Here is a 26,371-nt window from a genome sequence, read left to right as displayed (position 1 = left end):
CAGCAGCATTGTGTCAAAACCTATACACTCATGACAGGTTCGAACGAGGGGGAAAAAAAATTCTTTCCTCACTTCACATGCATCAAGAAGCCTTTTAAATGACTGTTTGCCGATACCTGGGAAAAGCTACATGTTCGACAAAGGGGGTAACTACCAGGCGGGACAACCCACTCCCTTCGACTACCAGTATGTCCTCTCCTAGGCTGTTCTTGGCCGTGAGAAGGAGCAGGCCAGTGACTTTAACGTCTAGGAGATCCGAGGGGCCAGATAGTCACCTCCTCTGACACATCCAGAAAGACGCCTTTCCTGCGGCTCTGTCTATCGATACCTGGGACCAACAACAGGTTCGACTGAGGGAGCGACTACCTGTATGCAGCCCCCCGACCTCCCTTGGACCTCTGGTATGTCTTCTCCCCAGTGGAGGGGAGCGGGACAGTGACCTTTGTTCAAAGGAGAATCGAGGGACAAGTCCTCCACTGCACAATACTTCACTGTTACTTTGATAAATTCACGATAATAGAAATAAAATGCTGGCAAAGGCATGTGAAGGAAGCGATAGAGCCAGGAGCGGGACCAAATGACTGATATGAAATGGCGTCAGCTTTCGGAGGCAAGAGTCGGAAGGCGAGAGGCAAACACTGGGCGTTAGGCAGGCCACAGGCATAGGTGCCCAAAACATTGGGCAGCCATTGTCAACTCAAACTCTGGGTGCTCAGCAGTCACTGGCACCCGAAAACGTTGGGCGCTCAGTACCCACTGGAGCCCCAAAACTAAGTGCTCAGCAGCCACTGGCGCCCAGAAAGATTGGGCGGGCCCCAAGGGTGGATGCTCTGACAGCTGATGTTTTAAATAAGCTGGCCTTATGTCAGCTCGGGCTCTTGCTCCTAGACAGACAAAAGGCAAGATGCCAACATCTTTGGAAATCTCACTTGTAATGATAGCTATAAGAAATAATAGTAGATAGGGTAGCATAAAAAACAGAGAGAGAATAATCAGAGTATAGTGAAAATAACGAGAAAGAGGAAGAGGAGAGGGAGAGAATTGAGCTGCCAGTCAATCTGATCAACAAGCCTAGGCATAACAAAACATAGTCACAGGACGTTGGCGAGATGGAAAGCATAACACCGTCGCAATCGAAATCTTAGGACCGCCATAAAAATCTTTGACCTGTGACTTTGCACCAGACTCACTCAGCTTCTATTGATGATAAAGCTCCACCTCCAGGAGGAAGTATTAACATGTTAAATTAACTGACTGCCTGAAGAGGAGGAAATTAACATGTTAACCCCACCTACAAGGGGATGAGGAAAGATAAGAAAGAATCCGGTCCTCGAATCAAGAATCCATTTGGGTGGAGAACTAGAACCAACACCGCCTTAGGAAGTTGGGCCAAATTCAGTCCTGGGGTAGCTGATTGCATAAGACAGAAGACCGAGAGAGAGGATCAGCCACCACTGTACAGTAAAGAAGCAAAACTTTGCCAGCAGTCCTAACAAGATTTATAAACTTTGTAGTTGTAACTTGTATACTTTACAATAGTAAAGAAAGAAACTCTGCCATTCGTCTCCATTCAAACTTCTCCTGTGAGACTAATAATATTACTAATCCAGAAACTACTTTTTAAGAAGCATAAAGTCAAACATAGAACCAGACCGCAGAACGAATCATCAAGAAGAAAGAAGCAGGTAAGAGAACATACAATCGAACACTCTACAGCAGTATAACACAGTTACTTATTACTTTATGCAAATAACTGATCCATAATTGATTACTATAAATGAAAATTCTGTAACTAGGCAAGAAGGAATGCTAAAAATGTATGAATAACATTAGCGTTTCCTATACGCAGTCTTTGTATTAAATAACGCAAATGACGCTCAGCAGCTCAGACAGACTAGAGGCAAGATGTCGGCGTCTCTGGTGATCTCAGTTATTTATTACTTTAAGAAAAATAAGCAATCAGTAATCGATTATTAACTATTTTATGTGAATTTCTGGCATCTACGGAAATGCAGGCATTCTTATTTTTTCAAATCCACGTAATTGTACGTGTACATTTGTATAATGTAACAAACACAAATTTCCTCTCAATTAGTGATCAAGGAAGAAAAAATAAATATTTACAAATATATGAAACAGCATTTCATATATTCAGATATGTATTCACAATTAACATAAATGTATATATACTTTTACACTCTGAATTATCAAGAATTCATAGTAATCAATTTAATAACCGATTACTCACTCTCAATGGCCTTGGCCAGTACCCCGCTAATTGACACTAGTGGCGGCCTGAGCTCCAGTCCGACACGCAATGAAGGTTAGGTTACCAAACATGAACGTTCACAAGTGTATGACAACAGGAAAATAAACTCCGTATGCCGAAGCCATCCCAAGCTCTTTCTGTAATGTACTGAAAGTACTGCCGAAGCAAAACCGGTAGTTAATAATACTTGATTACGGGACAATCCGCCTATGACTCCTGCAGCCAAATAATCACACCATTCTCTCCTTAATACATTATCAACCTCCGCCTTTGTCTCTGCAAAGGAAAGTGATGAGTATCGCAGGCACGGTAACAAGACAAAATGTTGGCCTAATTGTCAACATTTGGCCTAAAAAAAAGGGTTTTGACATTCACAAATTACCTTTACAGTAATTATATTTACCGACGGTTTGCGACTAGTCTATGATTGGTAAACAAAATCACAAAATCAATAAAAACAAATGGAATGATGCAACATTCCTGCAACGTTCAAGGAATTACTTTAAAGGTAATAATTAACGGACGACTTAAGTGTAGCCTAATCCCATTAAGTAAATAAATCCAAAAGTTTTGGGATAAAAGAATGGATAACCTTTAGAATTACTTTAAGGTAATCATTACTTTCGATCTGATGATACCCAGTAGTCTATGTCCGGTGAACAATTCGAGGGTAAAAGGATTGTTCTAAGGTAAGTGTTACCGGTGCGGTGTCTTGTGCGGTGTCTTGCTAATAGCTCATGGACGGTAAACAAATTCTAAAAACGAAAGTTTGGCCTAAGTAATGACGTAACATCAAGATTAGTCACTGAAGGCAATATTTAACCGACGACTTACGTTATGCCCGGTAAGTAAAAGATATGCAAAAAGTATCTGACCTACTTGAATAGCGATCCATTCAAGAACTATCTATAAGGCCAATATTATTCCCGGAGACTGCAAGTATCCGGCCAGATGCTAATCTGAACAAAATAAACAAAATACATGACTCATCCTGCTCGAAGGCTATGAATGCATTCCGGTGGGCTGTAACACTACCAAAATCCTGTGATACCAGAAAATAAGAAGCTGCTGCTGTAAGCACACTATGTTTCGTCGAGCGCGGCAGAAAAACAGAATGGCGTGACAAAATTGGAACTTATGCTGCCATTGAGTAGAAATCTTAGTTGGTGCACTTGCTTTTACTTTGGAAATTGATTTTTCTATAGTTTTAGTGCTTTTGATGAAGAAGTAATAGTCATCTTGTTGCAGTCAAATGTTATTTATCTCCTATCTCTACCCAACAATGATGGGGAACTTTGGGAATTTGGGTTTTTGGGTGGGGGAGAACACACAAACTAAGTGGCTATGTTTGTGTTCTGGTAGAGACCAAGAGATATGCCACCTTCAGGAAACCATATGTTCCACAGAAGGGAGCGGCCTGAGGGGAGGAGGGTGACTCGGGGTGGTGGGTGCACAAGGTACGAGTTGGTAAAGGGGGGGATTGGCCGTTAGTAAAGAAGGATGGACGTAAATAAACAGCTGATCACAAAAGACTGCCTCTTCATCAAAAGTGCTAAAACTGAAGGAATAAGTTTCCAAGGTAAAAGCAGGCATGAAAATATCACTTAATATAAGATTTACCACCAAACTTGATTGCACACTTGCCAAGTTACTGGACGGAGGTAGTAGAATGATGTCACTAAAGTCGCGTAGAGAACTAAAGTAACTTTGGACCAAAATAACACTTTATCATGGACCAAATACTCACTTACTAAATGCACAAAATTCTTCAACGAGAGTGCACCAAAAAAATGATTAAAAACACTGTAATCACCAAGAATAAGGTTTGAACATGGCTGTAAATCACAAAGCGAACTAACCTTAAAGAGTGAACACTGTTGAGTCTTCATTTCGTTGGACAGGACAGGGAATGGAAAGTTGGAAAAACACAATGTCTCAATTAACCCTTAAACGCTGAAGTGGTATTTAAAAAAATGCTCCGTATGCCGGCAACGTTCGCGAGTGAGCGCCGAAGCGGAGGAAAAATTTTTTCTTTTTTTTTTTCCCAAAAACTCACAGCACGCTTAGTTTTTAAGATTAAGAGTTCATTTTGGCTCCTTTTTTTGTAAATGCCTGAAGTTTAGTATGCAACCATCAGAAATTAAAAAATATCATTATCATATATAAATATTGGTGGGATATATGACCAGTGTAAAAAAAAAATTTCATATGTAATTGTATACAAATCACGCTGTGAGCAAAACGGTTAAAGCTAACGATTTCATTTTTTTCCGTTGCATTAGACACTAAATTGCGATCATTTTGGTATATAACCCATTGTAAAACGACCAATTCAACACAGAGAAAATATTATAACAAAATGACGCATGAATTCGTAATGCGCGGACGTAAAAAAAAAAAGTTTTCAAAAATTCACCATAAATCGAAATATTGTGCTAGAGACTTCCCGTTTGTTGAAAAATGAAGGTAATTGATTGAATATTACTAGACTGTAAGTGTTGTAGCTTACAATTGCAGTTTTCGACCATTTCGGTCGAGTTAAAGTTGACTGAAGACAGAATTTTTTCTATTTATAGTTATTTATATGGAAAATATTTCAAAACTGTTAAAAGCTACACCCATGGGTTGTTTTTTTTTTTGTTATATTCTACATGAAATTGCGCACATTATCTTATATAAAAGTTTATGTAACGGCTAATTTAAAATGGTGCAAACATTACGACAATCGGACGAAAAAATTTATGATTTTTTTGGGAAGAGTTACCGTGCGGACGTAAGGAAAATGTTTATTTTTTCATAAATTCACGATAAATCGAAATATTGTGCTAGAGACTTCCAATTTGTTGCAAAATAAAGGTAAATGATTGAATATTACTAGAATGTAAAAGTTTTAGCTTAACAATTGCATTTTTTTACCATTTCAGTCGAGTCAAAGTTGACCAAAGGTTATTTTTGGCACTTATCATTATTTATATGAAAATATTTCAAAACTGATAAAAGCTACAACCAAGGGGGGTTGTTTTTTTTCGTTGTATTCTACATGAAATTGGCACATTTCCATAGATAAAAACTTTATGTAACAACGGCTAATTTAAAATGGTGAGAATATTACGACCATCGGACGAAAAAATTTATGATTTTTTCAGAAGAGTTTATCGCGCGGACATATGGAAAAAGCTTTTTTTTATAAATTCACCATAAATCGAAATATTGTGCTAGAGACTTCCAATTTGTTGCAAAATGAAGTTAATTGATTGAATATACTCAAAATATAAGAGTTTTAGCTTACAATTGCGTTTTTTCGACCATTTTCGGTAGAGTCAAAGTTGACCAAAGGTTGAAATTTTGGCACTTATCGTTATTTATATGAAAATATTTCAAAACTGATGAAAGCTACAACCATGAGTTGTTTTTCGTTGTATTCTACATGAAATTGCGCACATTTTCCATATATAATAATTCATGTAACTGCTAATATAAAATGGTGCAAAAATTATGTCAAAGTGACGAAATAATTTCTGAGATGTGTCGCTGATGCTTTTTATTGCGAGAAGAAAGAAATTCGTGCTTGCACGCCTGGGTAACGATTGTAAACAAAACAACGCCTTGATCCGCGAGCTCCCAGCATCCCCCTAGGCGCTGTGATTCAAAAGTTTTTGCCTAGTAGGCCTATAACTATTTTTCTGCGAACTTTTAAAAAAACTTTTTTTATATCAACATGCCATACGTCCAATCGGCGTTAAAGGGTTAACAATCCGTAATGATGGAATTAAATAATTTTAAATACCATAAACGGAAATCACAGTTTTAAAAAGTAAATTGTATTTTTCCTAACTATACCAACCTGAGTCCTTTAAATAAGGAATTACTTCCAGCAAAGGCTGGAAATCAGTCGCAGAAGAAGAGCAACAAGGTAATTAGGCAGGAATTGCTTGTCCGATAGTCAGTGGAGTCCCGCCCGACTGAACGTAAAACATTCCACTTTGCTTAAGGACCAGGAACAGATAGAGGGTGGCATGAGGTGGGCATAAAATGTAAAGGACCCCAGGTTTGTATAAGTACGTAAAATAGAATTTACCTTAAAAAATTGTGATTTGTTCCTACATGTTATACAAACGTTCAGTCCTTTAAATTAGGAAGACCCACTGATTGGAAGGAGGAATCTGATAGTCATGTGAACAGACTGGTGTTTGCCCAACCAAGGTTCCCATCCTGGTCATAAGAGCAACGAGGGGTATCAAGGCCTCTGTCCAATTGGTCAGAGTATGGTAACTGCATGACCAATGGCCAGACCTCTGGACCAATTCATAAGGGTGAGACAAGTGTAGCCTCTTATGAATAGCAAACAAGAACTTTATAGTCCAGAAGCAAAAGACAAATATACAAGTATTGCGTTTTTCTCATGCTAATGTCCTCTTCCACCCTTGTTAGGGAAGGGACGGATACGGGCTTCTATCCCCTAATTAAAAGGCATAAAATGGAGCTCAGTAATATAGCTTACCTGCATCGACCGCCCATTCCAGCATGTGACGACTGAAGCTCTCTGTCCATAGGAAGAGAGACGAATGAAAGGAGGAAGAGAAGCCAGTCCCACTCATTCACACGTACATTCACACAGTTACACAAGGCGAGATGCAACCTTGTCCAGTTAGAGGAGATGGGTAAGCTACACAACTTGTTGAGCAGCCGCCAAGGGTCAAAGGAAAAGGTATCCAAGTGATGATTGCTGCTTCTTCGAGTCAGAGAGAAGCCGTAGCATCAGCGCTGCTCAAAACATCACGGGATGAACCATTTTGTATCCCTCCGCCAGTGGCGTCTGCTTCCCTCTCGGATCGAGGGGAATTTGTGATGTCAGCGTCGCTAGTGATGTCACTTTCATTAATGACATCACTCCCAGTTTCTTTCACTGCACTGCCTCGTTCAACTGAGCTGTCATCATTTGCTCCCGTAACGTCATCACTGCCATCCAGTTTGCTGCATCTCCCATCCATGTCGTCGGCCCCTTCTCTTGCTGATCCGTCTGAGGCTTTATGTCAGGTGGTTCTTAAGAGAGTGGACTGTGTTTTTGAAGACAGGTTTGCTGCCATGTTGGCAGGGAGGACTGGAAGCAAGCTTTTGTTCTTACACAATATGCAAACCTTCGGTACTTTACATAAGGAATTACTTCCAGCATAGCTGGAATTACGGCCGTTAAATTCTTGAACAAGGTGGATAGGCAGTAACTACGGTTTGGTAGGCGGGTAGGCCCGCCTGCCCAGATGTAAACACTCCACTTTGCCTTTCGGCCAAGGTTCAGATTGAGGGGTAACATGAGGTAGGCATACAGTAAATGTAAAGGACCTCAGGCTTGTATAGTTAGGAAAAATATAATTTATTTTCATAAATTGTGATTTGTTCCTACACGGCATACAAACCCTCGGTCCTTTACATAAGGAAGACTCACTGATTGGTGGGAGGAATGTGAGTGAGCCTCTAGAACTGATTGGAGTTACACACGTGGGCTATTACGCCTGGAGTATAGGAGCTGCGTGATCAAGAGTTAGAGTTCTGGCCCTTTTCAAAATGAGTGAGGAATCATAACTCATCCAAAGATGGGCTGGGAAGAATATTTTAGAGTCGGAGACATTAATGCAAAGTTCTGGGAAGGGTTTGCATTATTGCCAGCCCCTTCCTCCCCTTGCTAGAGGAAGGAGTGGGATTGCTTCTCTGATCTGATAAGAAAAATAGAAAGGAAGTTTGATGTGTAAGCTTACCGCATCAATCACCTGACTAGCCAGTGTAAGTTCGAGTCCTATCCTCAACCCGAAAGAAGAGGAGTAGAAGGACGAGGTGGGGAAGGTGGAGAAGCCAGTCACCTTGCATCCCCTTCTTACCTCTTGAATCGCACACCATAAGCGAGATGCAAGTTGTCTTCTTGAAGGAGCCGGGTAAGCAAACACAACCTGCAATCATCCACCACCGGTCCAAGGAAAGGAGGTTCCAAGGACCCGTGGGCAGGCCCGAAGGAAGAGAGATATAAATATGGTCGCAATGAGACCTCATCTATCTTCCGGTCCGACATATTCTTCAGTGATGAAATGTACCCATCCACTGGACTATCCAACTGCAGAGAAGTCTCTCATGATCTCTTAAGACTCGGAGAAAGATGTGTCATCGGACATTTCTGCAATGGCAGTCTGTAGTGGATAAAGACACCGACACTCAATGAAGAGTGTCAATCCTTCATGGGTACAGCAACACACCAATAGGACAAATTAATGATTGATCTGGATTAACCAATACAAAGTCCACAGCACATATCATGAAGGACTCGGACTCGTCAACAGATGCCAACTGACTGCGCTGTCACGCATCCCATCCGATACGAGACATAGTCACAACATGACACCCACCTTTAGAAGGGTTACGCTGAGAATAACCATACCACTCGTTTATCTTGTTTGCCGACAATGTTGAGAGACAAGATGTTTCTCGCGAGGCATGCGCTCATCAGACGAGAGTCAATTGTCTTCTAGAGACCGAGGTCCCTCTGTAGCAAGACAAGTTTCTCATCAGTAGTTGAATCTCGACCAAGGAGAAACAATACTATATTACTAGTTGAATCGAGAGAAGTAAACTCCCAAGATTCTGATCATAGAAAAAGTCCCCAACCAGTGAAGACTGATTTAATCCCTGTTGTCTTACAGAGGACTGTAAAAACTAATCTGCTATTTCACTGCTGCTCGGCGAGAAAGTCGGAGTTTGCAATGAAAGCGGAGAGTCTTTCAGTAATGAAAATACAGGGATTGTACTGCCTGAAGAACTGCTTCTTGTGGGCTGGATCAGGGAGGAAGTTTCTATTTACTTTGGAAGCAGAGCTAGTCAGGCATTGAACAGGTGAAGTCTTCCATTACTTATTTACAATTTGGGGTGAACAAAGAATAATTGAACACCTTACAAAACTCAAATTGTCTGAAGAAAGTCATTCTGTCATCCAAGCAGCCCATGGGTCAGGTGCGATGGAGCAGAAGACTAGGCAACAGACTTCTGTTATACTGTGGGGTAAACAGAAAGATGAAAAAAGATTCTAATGAGATATATCTCTGTCTGAAAATTCTCGCAATGGTAAATGTAGTGCAGGAGAGATGGGCATTATGCGAGAATTCCAATCCAACCAAAGACCTAAGTCTGTGGTTGCCGGGTAGAGATTTGAAATGGTAGTTAATCCTCAACAGAGGAGAAACAATACCAAACGGATGAGAATCTCGGAGAGCAAGCAGTACTGAAAGCAGACCGCTCGCTCGACTTGTCATATTGAGTTTTCTAGTAGTGCATTCCATGAAGGAATGCGTTCGGCTAGAGTTTTAAAAAGATACACTCGAGCATCTGCATTCCAACCGAAATGGGAGGGAGGAAAACCCTCTTTTTCGGTAATCATGTATATGCTGTGGTGTTGTTGGGAAACAATACCACTAGTTATTACAAAATCTGGATGGCTGTGATGACGTCACAGGAGCAAATGAACGACACAAGATGAGTGAGGCAGCGCAGTGGAGGAAACTGGGAGTGACGTCATCGATGGAAGTGAAGTCACTAGTGGCACTGACATCTCAAGATTCCCCTCGATCCGAGAGGGAAGCAGACACCACTGGCGGAGGGATACAAAATGGCTGACCCCGTGACGTTCACGAGCAGCACTGGCCCACAGCTTCTCTGACACAAAGAAGCGGCAATCATCACTGGCAGAGCAATACAATATGGCTGACCTCAGCTACCAATGAAGACGAGACCGGGAGGAGAGGGGGAGAGCCTAGGCAGCCTGAGGTCGGGGGAGGCGGAGCATCCAAGAAGTGCATCAGAAAACCCAACAAGGTGGGTGGACCTCGTAGCCCACGTAAACCCCAGAGTGCTGCCACCATTTTGGGCACCTCCAACTTGGGAATTTAACTAACTCCCGAGGAAGAGGGGGCGTTGCCAGATCTCACAAGATTCCTTGCTTTTCATCTGCAACTGGATCCAGCTAGGCACTAGAAATTATCCTATTGTTAAGACTGAAGGTTTGATTGCGTATGAACAACCTGAAGTTTTCTGTTGTGCACATGGCTAGACAAAGGTCTTAACTGGACGCCCCCACCCCCCAGGGGCGTCCATTGGGACAGATCTAATCCTCTGTGCCTAAACACTGAAGATAACATACATTTGTAACCCTTAATGGTTTGATTTGCCAAACCCACTTCCTTCTTCAGATACAGAAGGAAATCTGCAATTTGGGTCACAGAGGTACTGGATGAAGAAATCTTCCGATTCTTGCACCATTACGGAAGTTCTCCCACTTCGACTGTACACTTTGATAGTTGAAGCTCTTCGTGCTCTCGCAACTGCCTTCCCTGCTTCTCTAGAAAACCCCCCCGCTCTGACAAGTCTTTCGATAGTCCCTGAACGCAGTCAGACCCAGAGCGAGGGTGTTCTTGTGGAACTTGTCGAAGTGGGGTTGTTTGAGAAGATCTACTCTCGTGGGGTAGACTTCCCGGAGAATCCACTGTCCATTCCAGTACCTCTGTGAACCACGTTTGGGCAGGCCAGTATGGAGCTATTAGAGTCAGCCTTGTTCTTGGACTTTCTCTGAATTTCTTCATTACCCTTCCTAAAATCTTGAACGGGAGAAATGCGTACGCGTCTAGCCCCGTCCAATCTAGTAGGAAGCATCTACTGCGACTGCAAGAGGGTCCGGGACTGGAGAACAGTAATTCGGTAACCTCTTCGTCGCTGCGGTAGCGAAAAGATCCACCACTGGGCTGCCCCAAAGCTTCCACAGCCTCTGGCATACTTGTAGATGCAAGATCCACTCCGTCGAAAGCACTTGTCCCTCCCTGCTCAACAGGTCCGCTCTGACATTTCTTCTTTCCCCTTGAATGAACCTGTGAGCCAGGGTGACATTCTCTCTCTCTGACCAACAGAAGAATCTCCTTCACCAAGTTGCAAAGAGAAAACGAGTGGGTCCCTCCTTGTTTGCGTATGTATGCCAAAGCTGTGGTATTGTCCGCGTTGATCTGCACCACTTTGCCGCTGATCCACGGTCTGAATGCTTTCAGAGCCAGAAAAACTCGCCATCAGTTCCTTCCTGTTTATGTGCCAAGCTTTCTCTTCTTCGTTCCAAAGGCCTGACTCCCTCTCGAGGGCCCAGCGTCGCTCCCCAGCCTGCGTCTGACGCGTCGGAAAATAATATCAGGTCTGGGTTCCTCTGCTGGAGTGACGTACCCTCTGCTAACCTTCCCGGGGCTAGCCACCACTTTAATTCTCCTTTATCTTTAAAGGAATTGGAAACAGGAAGGAATCTGGTTGCGATCTTCTTGGCCAGACTTCGTTCAGAAAGAACTGTAAGGGCCTCATGTGAAGTCTCCTAGGAAATGAACCGCTCTAACGAAGAGAGTGCCCCAGCAGGCTCATCCACTCTCTCGCCGAGCATTGGTCTTTCGATAGGAATTCTTACATTTCCGAAGGCACATGGTCTGCCTTTCGGGGGACGGAAAAAAGCCCGAAAGTCACTGAGGATATCAGAATCCTCAAATAAACTAGCTCCTGTGTGGGGATCAGATGTGACTTTTTCAGGTTCACCATCAGACCCAGCTGCTTTGTTAATTCCAATGTGAGGTCCGTGTCCTCCAGACATTGCTGCTTTGATTGTGCTCTTATGAGCCAATCGTCCAAGTAGAGAGAGACTCTGACTCCTAACAGATGAAGCCACTTCGCCACGTTCGCCATCATCCTTGTAAAGACTTGAGGGGCCGTGCAAAGCCCAAAGCAAAGGGCTCTGAATTGATATATCTTGTCCTGGATCACGAATCTCAAATATTTTCTGGACCTTGGATGAATCAGAATATGGAAATATGCATCCATGAAGGTCCAGAGTCACCATCCAGTCCCCTCAGACGTACCGCTGCCAGTACTGAATCGTTTGTCTCCATCGTAAACTTGGTCTTTTCTACGAACAAGTAGCTGACTTACGTCCAGTACTGGCCTCCAACCTCCTGAAGACTTCGGTACCAGAGAAAAGACGGTTGTAAAAACCTGGGGATTCGTGGATCCAGAACAGTTTCTATGGCTCCTTCTCTAACATACTGACAACCTGATGCCAAAGAGCCTCTTTCTTCTCTAAATCGATGTAATGAGCACCCCTAGGGCTCTCGGAGCTGTAGCGAGAGGTGGTTTCTTTAGGAAGGGATCTTGTAGCCTTCCTTCGCTACTCTTACAGACCAAGGATCCGATCCTCTGCTTTGCCAGACTTCCCAGAAGTCTAAAAGTCTGGCCCCAACACACGTCTGGAGGACTTCGAACTCATTGTTTGGTTGAGGTTTTCGAACCTCTTTTGGCAGGAAACTCTTTTCCCTCTAAAGGCTGGTCGGGAAAAAAGTCCTACCCCGAAAGGGCTGCTGTGCTGTCCTTGTTTCCTTCGGTGTCTTCTTTACTACCTTTGAGGGCAAATACTTCCTTACTGAAGACGTCAGCAGGTCCTGTGTAGCCTTCTGTGTAAGGGAAAGCGCGATATTCCTTAATGATGTCCGGTGGGAAAAAGCTGCTCTTGAAAGTGGGGAGAACATCAACTCCGACTTTTGCGCATTCGAAACTCCTTTAGCACGAAAGAGCACAAAAGCGATCTTTCTTCAGCACACCTGCCGTTAAAGAGTGAAGAAAGCTCATTAGCCCCATCCCTAAGGCTTTGTCCATACAGGACATAATGCTTCTGGGTAAATCCAAATCAGAAGGTTCTTGAATCTCTAGAGTACGTGCCAAAGCCCCCAACGACCAATCGAGGAAATTAAAAACTTCAAAAGTCCGATAAATGCCCTTCAGCAAATGATCGAACTCTTGATGAAAAGTCCACCACACCTTGGCTGCGTGTAGGGCATGCCTACGGGAACTATCCACAATATTAGAAAAGTCCCCCTGGGTAGGAGCTGGAACTCCCAGGCAAAGACTTTCCCCCGTATCAGATACCACGCACCAGACTTCGAAGCTAACTTGTGCTGGTTGGAAATGCGAATGAAGTTTTCCCCCCTTCTCTCTTCTCCTTCAACCATTCATTTATGCGTTGAAGGGCTTTCTTAGCTGTGATCGACAGCATCATTTTCAAGAAAGTAGATTCTTGGGTGGCTTTCGTCTTGGAGAATTGAAACAGCGGAGATAAGGGAGCAGAAGGTTGAAAATCTCCTTCAAACAACGAAAGAAGGCACTCAGTTAGCTTCTTGTAATCCGAGGAAGGAGCTTCCACATTCTTGTCCTCCTCCGAAAAATCCACTAAGTCTTCCTCCTGAGAAGAAATATCCTGGAATTCCAGATGTTGAACAAAACAATCCATATCGGGTTCCTTTTCCAAAGCTTGTCTGGAAAGCGAATGCGAAACTGCCTCCTTATCAAGCATTTCCGCGTCTTGTCGGGAATAGGCGGATCAGCGCGCTGCCGCCTGTGTCCTGCGTCCACTGCAACCGCTGCGTCCACCATGCATCCATCATTCTTCCTCTTGCGTCCTGCTTCCTGCAGCGTAGGAGAAACGTCCCTCATATAGGACACACTGCGTCCTGGATTATGAGATAATGCCAGCCTGAGAAAGAGGAGGCAACGGTTTATCTTGCGTCCTCTTGGAGGACTTAACTGGAAGAGAAGCGTCCTTACGTCTAACCGAAGGTTGTTCTGGTCTTTCCCAGGATTTAACAAGGACTGCTAATTTCTCCTGCATATCTCGTAACACTTCCTTAGTTTCTGCTGCCTGACGAAAACTCCTGAGGCGCGGCGGCGAACGAGGACGCACTGGGCTGCTACGGATAGGTGAGCGATCCTGACGTCTACGAAGCGCAGATTCTCTATTAGGAGAAAAACCGCCCATCTCACGGTTAGGACACGTCTAAAGGACGAAAACATTCTTCCTTTTGATAGGGATTGCGTCCTCATCTTCCGACGAAAAGACCTCAGGGCTACTCCAACCCTCCTGTTCGTAAACCCTTTCATCCTGGGAAGAGGTCGGCATGTACGATCTCTTTGAGAGGACGCGATTCTTCCAAAAAACGTCTCTTCCTTCCTGAAGCCGAAACTATCAGAAGAATAAACGCACTTCCCAGTCACGCCTTTTCTCTGGCGTACTGCTGCAGCTTGGGACGTAACAACAGGACTGCCCTGAAGGGACGACTGATCATGAGTAAAACCCCTCTCGCCTCCCCTTCGACTTTCGACATGCCTTCTCCCTTGGGTCTGGGAGCTTGACAGAGGTCTAGGTCTAGGAGCACGAGAGGGACGATCAGGCGCCCCCTCCACTACACTGTCACCAACATTAATCACTTCCACTTTATCCGTTAATCGCTTGATCTTGATCACCATGGAAGCCAGGGCAGCGAACACTTTCACAATTTGCGGGTCAGTAGTGTCCTCAGATACAGCAACAGGCGCAGGAGAAACCTTGGGTGGGGGGAAGGTGCTACTAAATCTACATTTGAATGAGCTGGAGAAGACACAGAAATAGAATCATTCAAAGGTTTACCCGAAGAACCAGATCTCTCACTTCTAGACACTGATCTCTCACCCGATCTTTTTCCAGTCTTTCAACATACTTCACAAGAGTCTTCCACTCTTTCTCATTTTAGACTCTCACATTCATTACACCTATTCTCCCACGTACATACAAACTCTCGACACTTCACATACAGTATGGGGATCCACAATGATTTCGGCAGTCTCACTTTACACCCTTCTTTCACACAAACTCTAAACATACTCCTGAATCAGACATACTAATGCAAGATCAATTGCGATTGCCAAGCTAACTTTCCGAATACGATACCAATATCCAAAACGTCAGACAACGAGCAGGAAATTCTATCAAGAGAACCAACAACGATGTTGCCAGTTCGGCTGGCAGAGAAAATCTGAGGAAAACGGAATGGTTCCGAGCACCAGCGCCACAGGAACGGGTGGCGATCACCTGAACTACTAGTGTACTAGCGGTTGCCGCGAGTTTTAAAATTCTGCCAGTGCGACAAGAGGATAAGCAGCTATATAATATACCTGCCAGGTAAGTGTCATGCATAAAACCTTACCTTAATTGTTACCTATAAACGCTTCCTTCGTAGGTCAAGCTTACACTCATTGCCACAATGAGGGCAAAAACGCCTGTTTTCTCAAAAGACTGTGATCTTGACAGTACATTACCAACCTTTCAAACTGCCTTGAGTAATGGCTGAAAAGGGTAAATTTTTAGAAAGAAGAACCAGCCCAAAATGACATGAGATTATGTTTTTCTAGGTGATTTTGATGTGTTTTGCACGAATATCACCTTCATTTTCCTCGGAAATGAACGGTTTTAGACTTTACTCTATAACAAAGGGAAACGAAACTAGTTTCGACGTGTTTTTAATGATTCTTGGCAAGCTCGTGTGTTCTGGCAAGATAGAATGGTTTAAATTATTGTTTGCGACGTGTTTTTTAATGATTCTTGGGTAAATGTCCAGGAGAAGGCCGCACCCGTTTTTCAAGTATTAACGACGAAAAACGGCAAAAAAATGACCAGATTGGTGTTGCACATCGCATAGAAACATGAGGAAATGAATAAAAAGAAACTAAGAGTTACTCTTACGCACAAATTGTAAGCATAAACCTACTATACTATTATGGGGGACCCCAGTGGGAAGCGGTGGGTTTTTGTTGGGGAGTGGGGGGGAGGAGGAGAAAGTGATTTTCGGGGCATACCAAACCTAATACAACCACCTAACCTAACTAGGGCCCTGAAGTATTTATAGGTCCCTAAGCTGGTTCCTCTTTCTAAAATAATACCCTGAAAAGTCCTTATAACTAAGGAAAACAGTTAACACAAGGACGGGGGGCAGAGTCGAGTTGGTAGTAGGCCCAGAGGAGCTGGAGGTGCCACGGACTGCTTGCGCCATCATGCTCAGTTGGTGAGTGAAGTGAAATATACACCAGGAAGTATTGTCAGGAGGAAGTTGCAGGAGGGTGGAGGGCAAAAAAACTGGGTAGGGAGGATGGGGTGAGGGTGGGTAAATGTTTATGTTTGTGGGGAAAAAAAAAAAAACTACACACACTAACACGATCTTGTAATGGACGGGCAATATGGGAAATCAGGAAGGCCAGTTCAGGTAATTGAACTTGACAGGAAATGTTGAGTAAAATCGTAAAAACAACGTAGCTTATTTGGTTTATGAAACCAAAGCTATCGTGTATTATTAAAGTAAAAAAATGATTGCAATGAAATGTTACAGTAGGGACACATATTTTACATAAGAGCTAATCCATACATACATAAAAATGGAATTTTTATTCTAAAATTAATATTAATAATACTTACCTGTATAATTTATCTAGCCCTAAAATCCCCAAAAACCGCACCAAAATTTACCACATTGGCAACCCTGTTACCTCCTATTCTGTCCGCCAGTTGGCAACACTGTCGTTGACAGATACAAAAACCTTCCCTCAAATCAGTTGTGTGATAGTCAGATCGTGGGGTAGGATGGGTGGGACTAGATAAATTATACAGGTAAGTATTAAATATTAATTTTAGAATAAAATTCCTATATAATAAACATTACCTTAATATAATTTATCTAGCCCGATTAACCACATTCGGACAGAATAGGAGAAAACAAACAAAGAAATATATATCATAGGCAGTCAAAACTCAACCCAAGGTCCTAAGATACTAACAACTCAAAGTCTCCTACATAATGCCACCCAAACTAGCGGTAGCACAGGACAAGGAGTAAGTGCATAGTCAGGCCGTCTGTACTAAAGTCAGGTGACCGACCAGGTGACCAGTCAGACGAATTGCGGACAGCAAGGCTGCACCCTGAAGACTATCAAGCACTATTCTTTCCCTAAAGGATGAGTGTCTGGACTGTCTGGGCGATTCAAAGCTAAGCAAACCTTGGGGGTGTATCAACGCAACCCGACGTCGCCAGCAACGAATCGGCTCATGAGCAAACTCCTAACTTGAGCTTGTGGTGCCAAGAGAAAGGAGCGCGGAGCAAAAAGGCGATTCAGTCCCGAAGGACGAATGCCTGACAGTCCAACCTGGTCTCATGTTACACGATCATCGGGGGTGTATCAACGCAACCGACTTCGTCAACAAGAAACTCAGGGCTACTAAATGTCGCCCTGATCTCACGAGTGTCTGACTCCGAGAAAAACAGGTGAGACAAAAAGTAGATGGTGAGCGAGTCACCAGATGACAAGCAGACGATCCATTGACTAATTCCTGTCCAGGACAGTGGAAGAAGCAGGAGTCGTCAGGACAAGCGAACCAGTGGCTAGTCCTAGGTCAGCACCGACTCTGGGAGAAAGCGTAGTCGCCAGTGCCGACAACCCAGTGGCTGGAACCATTTCACACTGACAATGGAAGCAGCATGAGTTGCCAAGCAGTCAGTCCTTGTCATCAAAAACACCTAAATACGAAACTGCTAATTCCCATTATAACTACGTCAAAAACTGCCATGGGTTATAATACAAAAACAAAAAATATATACAACAAAACAAAAATTAATGAATAATATACAGGTAGCAACCAAACGTAAAACAGGAAGACTACCTAATTCTCCTGCTGACGACCTGTCCTGCCATCACCAACGGGCCCAAAGAACGAAGGTCGCCTAGAACTAGAGAAATATCCCTCAAGTAAAAAGAGGCAAAAACAGAATTAGAACGCCAAGTCGCCGCCTCAAGCACCTTGGCGACTGAGACGTTCTTCATAAAAGCTACTGATGTAGCAAAACTGCTCCTAATACTGTGTGCTCTCGGCGTCTGTCTTCCCAGCAGCGAACCACCAGTTTTAACGATCAGATCTCTGAGAAAAAAGGATACACCATTCTTTGAAAATAGGTCTCTTGACATTTCGGGGTGTTAAACAAAACAGATGACGGGGGACGGACCCTGAATCTTCGTGCGGCGTAAATAACATGAGAGCGCCCAAACAGGGCAAAGCAAAACTAATTCCTCATTTATAAACCAACAAAGTCGACCAGCGACGTTCAGTACGAAAGACCTGGAATGCGGGATTATCAGACGATTCAGTCTTTTGCGACAAATTCAGGAAGGTATGACAAAATCATGTATTGTCAGATCTGGCAACCAGAAAAGAGAGTGCTTGCAATTCACCACCCTCTTGGCTGTAGCCAGTGAGACAAGGAAGAGTGTCTTAGAAGAGAGGTCCCTAAATTTGGCAGAATTCAGAGGCTCAAACGGAGGGAACCTTAAGGCTGAAGACTTTGTTAACGTCCCATGTTGGAGGCGAACACTGCGGCCTGGGTCGAAGATAGGGAAAAAGATCGAAGTAAATCTCTAATGACATAAGATGAAGAGATCTCAGGGAGCCTTGCCTTAAAAACATAGGAAAGCATAGACCTATAACCCTTAATGCACGAAGGTGACAGGGCCCTGTCATGATGTAAATGAACTAAAAAACTCCGCTACTTTCGGTAAGAAGGTCTAGAAATTGAATGTCCTTGAGACTTACACCCAACGTCTGTAAACCGACCATTTAGCCCATGATAATTTACTCTGGTTGATTGCCGTCTGGCAAGAGCCAACTGTCGCGCCACTCTGGAGGAGAACCCTTCGTGCTTGGAGAACCTCCTGACAGTCTCCAGGCATGAAGATGAAGCATGTGGAGCCTCTGATGGAACCTGATGAAAATGGGTTGTTTGAGAAGATCTGGTCTCTCTGGCAGGCGAATGGGGGGTTCCACCAGTGCTTCCAGAAGGTCGGGAAACCACTCCTTCTGTGGCCAGAAGGGGGCGATCAAGGTGAGATCCAGACCCTTGGGTTTTGCCCTCACTTTGTTGAGGACTGACCTCACCAGAGAGAACGGAGGAAAAGCATAAGCTTGAAGTCCCTCCCAGTCCTGCAAAAGAGAGTCTGTCCCGGCACTCTGAGGAGTCTGGTAAGGGGCGAAGAATATCTGGCACCGAAATTCAGTGGAGTGGCAAAACTAGATCGACTGTGACAGGCTATTTCTTCCTGAGGCTGTCGAAGACTTCCTGGCAAAGTGTCCACTCCGACCCTTGAACTTCGTTCGGTCTCGACAAGGCGTCTTGCTAAGACGTTGTGATGGCCCAGGATAAACTGAGGGACCAACGTAATCCCCCTGTCTTCTGCCCAACAAAAAGATTGATCGGGCTTCTTGAGTGAGAAGATCCGACTGTGTGCCGCCTTGGTTTCTCAAGTACGAGACTGCGTGGTGTTGTCGACAAAGATCGCGACAACGACTCCAACAGTTGTTCCTGAAATGAAAGAAGGCCTAGATACACTGCCCTCAGTTCCCTCCAATTTATTGACATGATCCTCTCCTCCTCTAACCAAAGGACCCGAAGCGGGATTCGGAGCCAGGTGTGCGCCCAACCTTGATACCGAGGCGTCTGACCACATTAGGTCCGGAGGAACCGAAAGAAGAGATGTCCCTGACTTGAGGCGGTGAACTTGCATCCACCAACGGAGATCCTTCCGACATTGTGGAGAAGAGGCGACTATCGTGTCCTCGGACACGAAATCCCATGACTGGCGAAGTGTCGACTGAAGGGACCTCATTCTGAGACGACCCCCGGGAACCAGTTTGATGAGGGATGACAAATGGCCCAGGAGAGACCTCCAAAGAGAAACTGGCTGCGTTACGGAGGACAAAGATTCTTCGATCAGACTCAGAAGCTTGTCTATCCGTTTCTGAGCGGGAGAAGCCTCAAAATCTGGGAATTCAAAACAATCCCAGATAAGTCATGATCTGGCAAGGGATTAGGTTGGACTTGTCGAAGTTGACACGAATGCCCAACTCGACACAAAGAGACAGAACTATCTCCCTCGACCAGAGACATTTCTCTAGAGATTCGGCCTGGACTAGCCAATCGTCCAGATACCGAAGCATCCTTACATTTAACTGATGCAGAATAGCTGAAACAGGAGCCATCACCCGAGAAAAGACCTTGTGGAGCAGTGGTGAGGCCGAAACAAAGGGTCTTGAAACTGGAAAAACTCCGAGTCCGTGAAAAACCGAAGTAAGGTCTGCTTCTTGGATGGATGGGGATTTGCAGATAAGCATCCTGCAGATTGATGGAAATCATCCAGTCCCCCTCCTGACGGATGAAAGAACAGTCTGGACCGTCTCCATCCTGAACTTGGACTTTAGAATGAACTTGTTCAAAACCGAAAGATCTATGAGGGGCGCCAGGCACCCGAGGCCTTTAGAAACTACAAACATCCGAGAGTAAAACCCGGGAGAAGGAGGAGCTCGCTCTATGGCATCCTTCTCCAAGAGAGCCGAAAGCTCTTCTTCCAAGGCTTGACCCCTGATTGAGTGAGGGGAGAATAACTGCTGAACTCGAGGACGATTGGAAAGTGGAGGTCTAGAAACAAAAGGGATCTCGTAACCTTCCTTCAGGACCTCCACCACCCAAGCATCCACCGCTCCCCTCCCCTGCCAAGCTGACCAATGGCGGGAGAGACAAGCTCCTACTGCGGTCTCCAGGCGAGGTGATGACTCCTACTTCCGAAAATTCTTACGCAGAGACAAGGAAGAAGAAGAAAGAGAAGGTCCTCCTGGAGGTTGAGCTCTTTCTCTGCCCTTAGAGCCACGCCAAGAACCTCTCCCGCGTTTCAAAGGGTGAGCACCAGAAGATGAAGTAGAGGCACCAGCAACCTGAGATGTACTCTGGAAAAAAGAGCCAGAAGGAGGTTGTTGGGCTGGAGCAGAAGGTACAGATCTGGTCCTAAACTTACGCTTACTCCTTGAAGGAACGGGAGGAAGACCAGAGGAAAAAGCTCTTGATAAGGCCAGTGAGCTTGGGAAGAGGCATCACCTTGATGTTCCTTCAAAACCTCAGAAAGCACAGAAATATCGAAAAGGAAATCGCCAAAAGGAGAAGAGGACAACAGACGGGTTCTCTGAATCTCCGATACAGAGGAGGGTAACTGCGACAAATACAGGTTACGCCTTAGAGAAACAGAAAGGGCCTGCATTGAAGCAGCAAGCTCGTTCTGATGTACAGAAGCGATTGAAATGGATGAGCAGAATTTCTCAAAAAGAGGAGCATCAGGAGGAACAAACCCAGGAGTCCTTGATATACATTAAAAGCCCTCCGAGGACCCACATATTGAAGGATTGAGCTTCTTGTAAGGAGCTCATAACAGACTCCATAGCAATAAAATATTCAATTGAGACAGAGACCGAAGCCTTAGAAGGCAAGGGTTGACTTGAAAGTCGGACAAAATCAGGATTTGGCTTGGGGGGTCGAGAGAATGAAGAATCATCCGCCACCTGGTAAACCCCTCTCCGGTGTCGCAGAAGAGAAGAGAGATTCTCCTTCCCGATCACCTTCGAAAGTTTAGCGGCAACGTCCGCCCTCACTCTCGCGAACTCTGGCAAAGGGCAAAAACGTAAAAATTCCCGTGACCGGGAAGGACCGTCAAGAAAAAATCCCTTCTGTAATACAACGAGGCGGAGGATGCTTCTGCTCTTTAGGCCTCGCCTGAGGAAGAAAACTCAAAATTAAATAAAAAAGAAAAAATTTCTTGAATTCTACATCATGACATCCATTCGAGGAAACATCAATATCACACGAATCGCATCATCATCATCATCATCGTCAGATCCTAACTTAGAAACATCCCTGAAGTAAAATCCTGACGACTAGCTATCTTAGGCCTGACACTAATATCCCTCCCCCCTTCTCCTAAATAAGCGCCCTTTGGCACTGTTACGGGACTAACAGGGGACGCGTTGGGTAAAGATTCGTTAGGCACCTGCCCGGACCGGATCCCCCCTAGGCCTTCGCCACGACTGGGTTCACAAGCCGGGGTATCTGTCGCACCGTTACCCATGGTGCTGTCGACAGGTACCTGACGAGGAGCTGAAAATGAATCTAAAAGAGTGTTAGACATTCTAGTAAAGGCTTCTTGAAAATTTTCTGACAGATTGTTAAACTTAGCTGAAATATCTCTATCTAGACTAAGCTGTAATTTCTTAAAATTCTGTTTCCAGGTAGTTTCCATTGCCAAAATACTTTGAATCTACATCAGAAATAACTTCACTAATTACCGGTTGTACAGGGGCAAAGCATCAATTAATTCGGAATCGAGTCGTACGATACCGAAACCGAAGAGCCAGAACAGAGCGCCCAAGTCAAAGAATTCGTCAGATACAGTTCTAGCAATCGATTTCTTTTTCTCCTTAACCGATCTTTTACGCTGCAAGATTGTTTGGCGTTTCATATAAGCAGTCATATCCTCGTCAGACCAGGGCTTACATACGTCACAACGAGAAGTCAAGTCACAAACCTGTCCACGACAAGAGTTACAAATGTCATGGGGTTCATACTCCCTGCTACTCATCCTTGTCCACAAACCGGGCAGTTCTTGATGTTGCTGGCAGAAGGGGAAGCATCATAATTTCTTGGCAATCCAAAAAACCCGGTTTCCCAATGGGTCCCCCCCCCCCCCCCCCCCCCCCCCCACCCCCCCCCCCCCCACCCCTTACCGTTTGATATTTTTCAGGCTTTAGTTATGGCACTGGGTTAATTACAAAAAAGGGCCAAAAACGTTATTCTCAGCTATTTTTTTCCCGCGAAAATCGATCGTCCCTGGGTCTGTAGTAGCTCCTAGGTAGGTACTGAGGCTCCCAAAATTGTTGGATATCCTGGGAGGGATGGGAAAAAAAAAAAAAAAAAAAAAAAAAAAAAGTGGTTCCACTCACAATTATAGCCCTATGTTGTACCTACCTTGTACATGCATGCATAAAGTAGCTACATCTTATTATCACGCAACGATAGCCTATGGTTGTGGTGCCTATCTAGGGATATTTTACCTTGCAGGCAATTACCGATTCAAAGATGGAGTACCTACTACCCTTCTGTACGCTTAGCCGGATTTCTATTAGGGTACCATACAGCCTACCATAGGCACATGCTTAGGAATACGGCCACAATGTTTAAGGATAGAAAAACTTACATGGCACATTATACTTACCGTTAGGTTTACGGACACTGAAATTGTGAGTTCATCTTTCCATTTCATTAAAACTATACAACACGAGTCCGCCTGGCGGCCTTCTTCTGAAATCATACAAGCGACACAAGCGGCAAATCACGCAACAAACTGCAGGTTGCTGCAACAGCCAGCGATTGGATCATGCATTGTTGCCATTACCAGTGCCACACTCTCGGATTGGAAATATCGTGCTGGCTCCTCAAAATGATGGGCTTTTCAGTAAAAATATAATACAAAATTGTAGATTTTAACGTAATTATTGTCTTACACTGTTTCTGAGATACACGTTTTTAGAATTGACAAAATAATGGATATTTGTACGATTTCTTTGTAGTCATTAATATCTTGCAATTTACATAATTAAGAAAAAAATACGAATGAAACATTTCTCTCTACAAAAACGAAAAAATGGAATAATGAATAATAGTTAATGTTATGAACAATTATTATGACAACAAATTATTACTATATTGTATTAACACTGTGGTGAAAAAAAAATATACTGCTTAGAACGTCACTTCTTTCCATAATGTAAACTCAACTGATAGGCCCATCATCATACTTTATCTTTAAACACCCCAAAACATCGAAAATCAAAATAGCGTCACAGAGTAGTAATTTATAAAATAAAAAAATATATAATTAAACATGACTGGTACTGATACTTATTTCATGAAAGAATTTATAACAATAATAATAATTGTAAGTATATCTTTACGAATCTTCTTCCAAATCAAATCATGTTTTCTGATGTTCTGGAATAACTGCATGACTATTTATACTGGAAAACATATCATTTGCAGGAGTAAAATGAACACGTACATGGACCCTCCTGGACCTTTGATGCAACAGTAGAGAAAAGAGCCCCATTAACTGTCCTTGTTTTCAGTCTGTTTCTTTGTTTAGTTTAAAAGAGGTTAACTTAACTGAACACTCGTTCGCATTCAGCATTAGAGTGCGGCAAGCAAAGAGCCGTTAGGGCAATATAGTGTGAAAAACTAGACTTTTTTTTTTTTCTTTTTCTTTTTTTTTTCTCCTGTCCGGGGGCCCCACGCCAGGCGGCCCGGCCCGGTCTCCTCCCCACCAGGGGCCCCACCCCAGGGGACCAACCGGTATCCTCCCCAGTGAGGGGACCCCACTCCTGGAGGCAGCCCATCCCATTTGGTTCCCCGATGGAGGCCCCACCCCTGGCGGCCAGACTAAGTCTCCCCCTGCCAAGGGCCCCGCCCATGGCGTTCTAATCTTGGTCACCTCCCCGATGTGGGCCCAACCACTGGTGGCGCGACCTGGTCGCCTCACCACTGGACGGCCCATCCGAGGCTGCCCAACCTGTTCGCTTCCCGGTGGAGGCCCCACCCAGTCTCCTCCCCCACCAAGGGCCCACCCATGGCGTCCCGACCTGATCGCCTCCCGGCCCGGGAGCCCAACACCTGTTGGCCCGACTTGGTCGCCTCTCCACTGGGATCCCCACCCACCCCAGGTGGCCGGACCCAGTCTCCTCCCCGTAGAGGGTCCCACATCTGGCGACCCTACCTGGTCTCCTCACCCACTCATCCCGGGACCTGTGGACATGCCTCGCCCATCCATCCCGTCATCCGTGGCGGGTCTCGCCCGCCAGTCCCGGCACCCATGGCAGCCCTGACCAGCCAACCCACCCCGGCACCTGCCTGTCCCGGGAGCTATGACAGGCCTCGCCCTTCTGTCCCGGCCAACCCGTGGCACGGCTCGCCCAGCCATTCCAACCTGTGGTGGGGCCTCACTCGCTTGTCCCAGCCCCCGTGACATAACTCGCCCGCCCGTCCCGGCACCATGCCAGGCTCGCCTGCCATCCTGGCACCTATGGCGGGCCTCACCTACTCGTCCCGGCACCCGTGCCAAGCCTCGCCCACCCATCCCGTCACCAGTGGCGGGCCTCACCCACCCATTCTGGAACCCGTGTCGGGCCTCACCGACCATCCCAGCACCAGTGGTGGGCCTCTCCAGCACTTCCCGGGATGCGCGGCAGGCCTTGCCCGCCCGTCCCAAAAAATTAATCAACACTAGAATATTTACAGGATTTTGCTACTTAAAAGAGGAAAAAATCAGATTTTACATTATTAAAAGTATATTGAGTTTATAAAAAATTTATATAAATGTCTAATGTTTTGCAAAAATCATGCCTTTCATCAATGAGAAAGAAGGGAAAGAGACTCTATTCAAGCAACATACGAAATTACATTCTAAGACAAATATAGATGCATTTATAATAAACGTAAATAAATGCCAGATTATCCAACTCACAAAGAGCGTTGATGTAAAAAAACAAAAAAAAACTTGAATCGCTGAGAATTTAATTCGTTCACTGTATTTTTGAGCTTGCACGTACTGTTAATTATAGCCTTTATGTTTTTATCGAAAGTCTTGTTTCTTTGTTTTTATATTAGCATGTTCGGAAATGTTTGAAGAAAGCAGTTGCTATTTCATCTAATGCTGCTGGCACCTTCTCCATTCCTTTTCTAAACCCAAGAATGGCCTCACCTCTCATCCAATGGAACACGTACTTGGCAAGGGTGCATTAAGGATATATATCATTAAGCTACAATTGACCTTTAATATCTAAATCGCTCTACCTCGGAATTAATATATTTTCATATATGTTAACGAAGGGGAATTTTTTAGTTAATAAAAAAATCGTCGGGCTCATGGGCGCGAACCACGGAACCAAGAATTCAGGGACGTACAATGAAGCGCTTTAAAACTACGAGGCTAACTCTCGTGATAGCCTTGTGGTTTTAAAGCGCTTCACTGCACGTTCCTAAATTCTTGGTTTCGTGGTTTGCACCCATGAGCCGACGAATTTATATCAAATGAAATATTCCCCATCGATTAACATGTATGAAAATATATTAATTCCGAGGTAGAGCGAATTACATATTGAAGGACATTGTTTAGCTTAATGCGTATATATGAATCACGTGATTATATATATATATATATATATATATATATATATATATATATATATATATATATATATATATACAAGATGCTAATTTAAAGGCAATAAAAGCAGAGTTTCTTAGAATGACGTCATGGTTTGCGTCTCTGGCACTGTTA

The 26,371-nt window shown here is 44.3% G+C and overlaps 1 protein-coding gene across 1 annotated transcript; it reads left to right on the top strand.

Moving 5' to 3' along the window:
• Positions 1–18,893: 18,893 nt before the first annotated feature.
• On the top strand, positions 18,894–24,917 carry LOC135214191 (proline-rich protein 2-like). Its single transcript, XM_064248260.1, has 2 exons — positions 18,894–19,047; positions 24,334–24,917. Exons 1-2 carry the CDS (start codon positions 18,894–18,896, stop codon positions 24,915–24,917), a joined length of 738 nt encoding a protein of 245 aa, XP_064104330.1.
• The last annotated feature ends 1,454 nt before the right edge of the window (positions 24,918–26,371 follow it).

Source organism: Macrobrachium nipponense, chromosome 45 (assembly GCF_015104395.2).
Source record: "Macrobrachium nipponense isolate FS-2020 chromosome 45, ASM1510439v2, whole genome shotgun sequence".
Taxonomy (NCBI): domain Eukaryota; kingdom Metazoa; phylum Arthropoda; class Malacostraca; order Decapoda; family Palaemonidae; genus Macrobrachium; species Macrobrachium nipponense.
This window is presented reverse-complemented; position numbering and strand designations above follow the sequence as displayed.

Bases quoted from the DNA above. Each gene is read 5' to 3' on its own strand.
- LOC135214191 (XM_064248260.1), top strand. From the start codon at position 18,894: ATGAAGATGAAGCATGTGGAGCCTCTGATGGAACCTGATGAAAATGGG. The intron at 19,048-24,333 runs GTGAGATCCAGA...GCCCCACGCCAG, and splicing joins GCCAGAAGGGGGCGATCAAG to GCGGCCCGGCCCGGTCTCCT.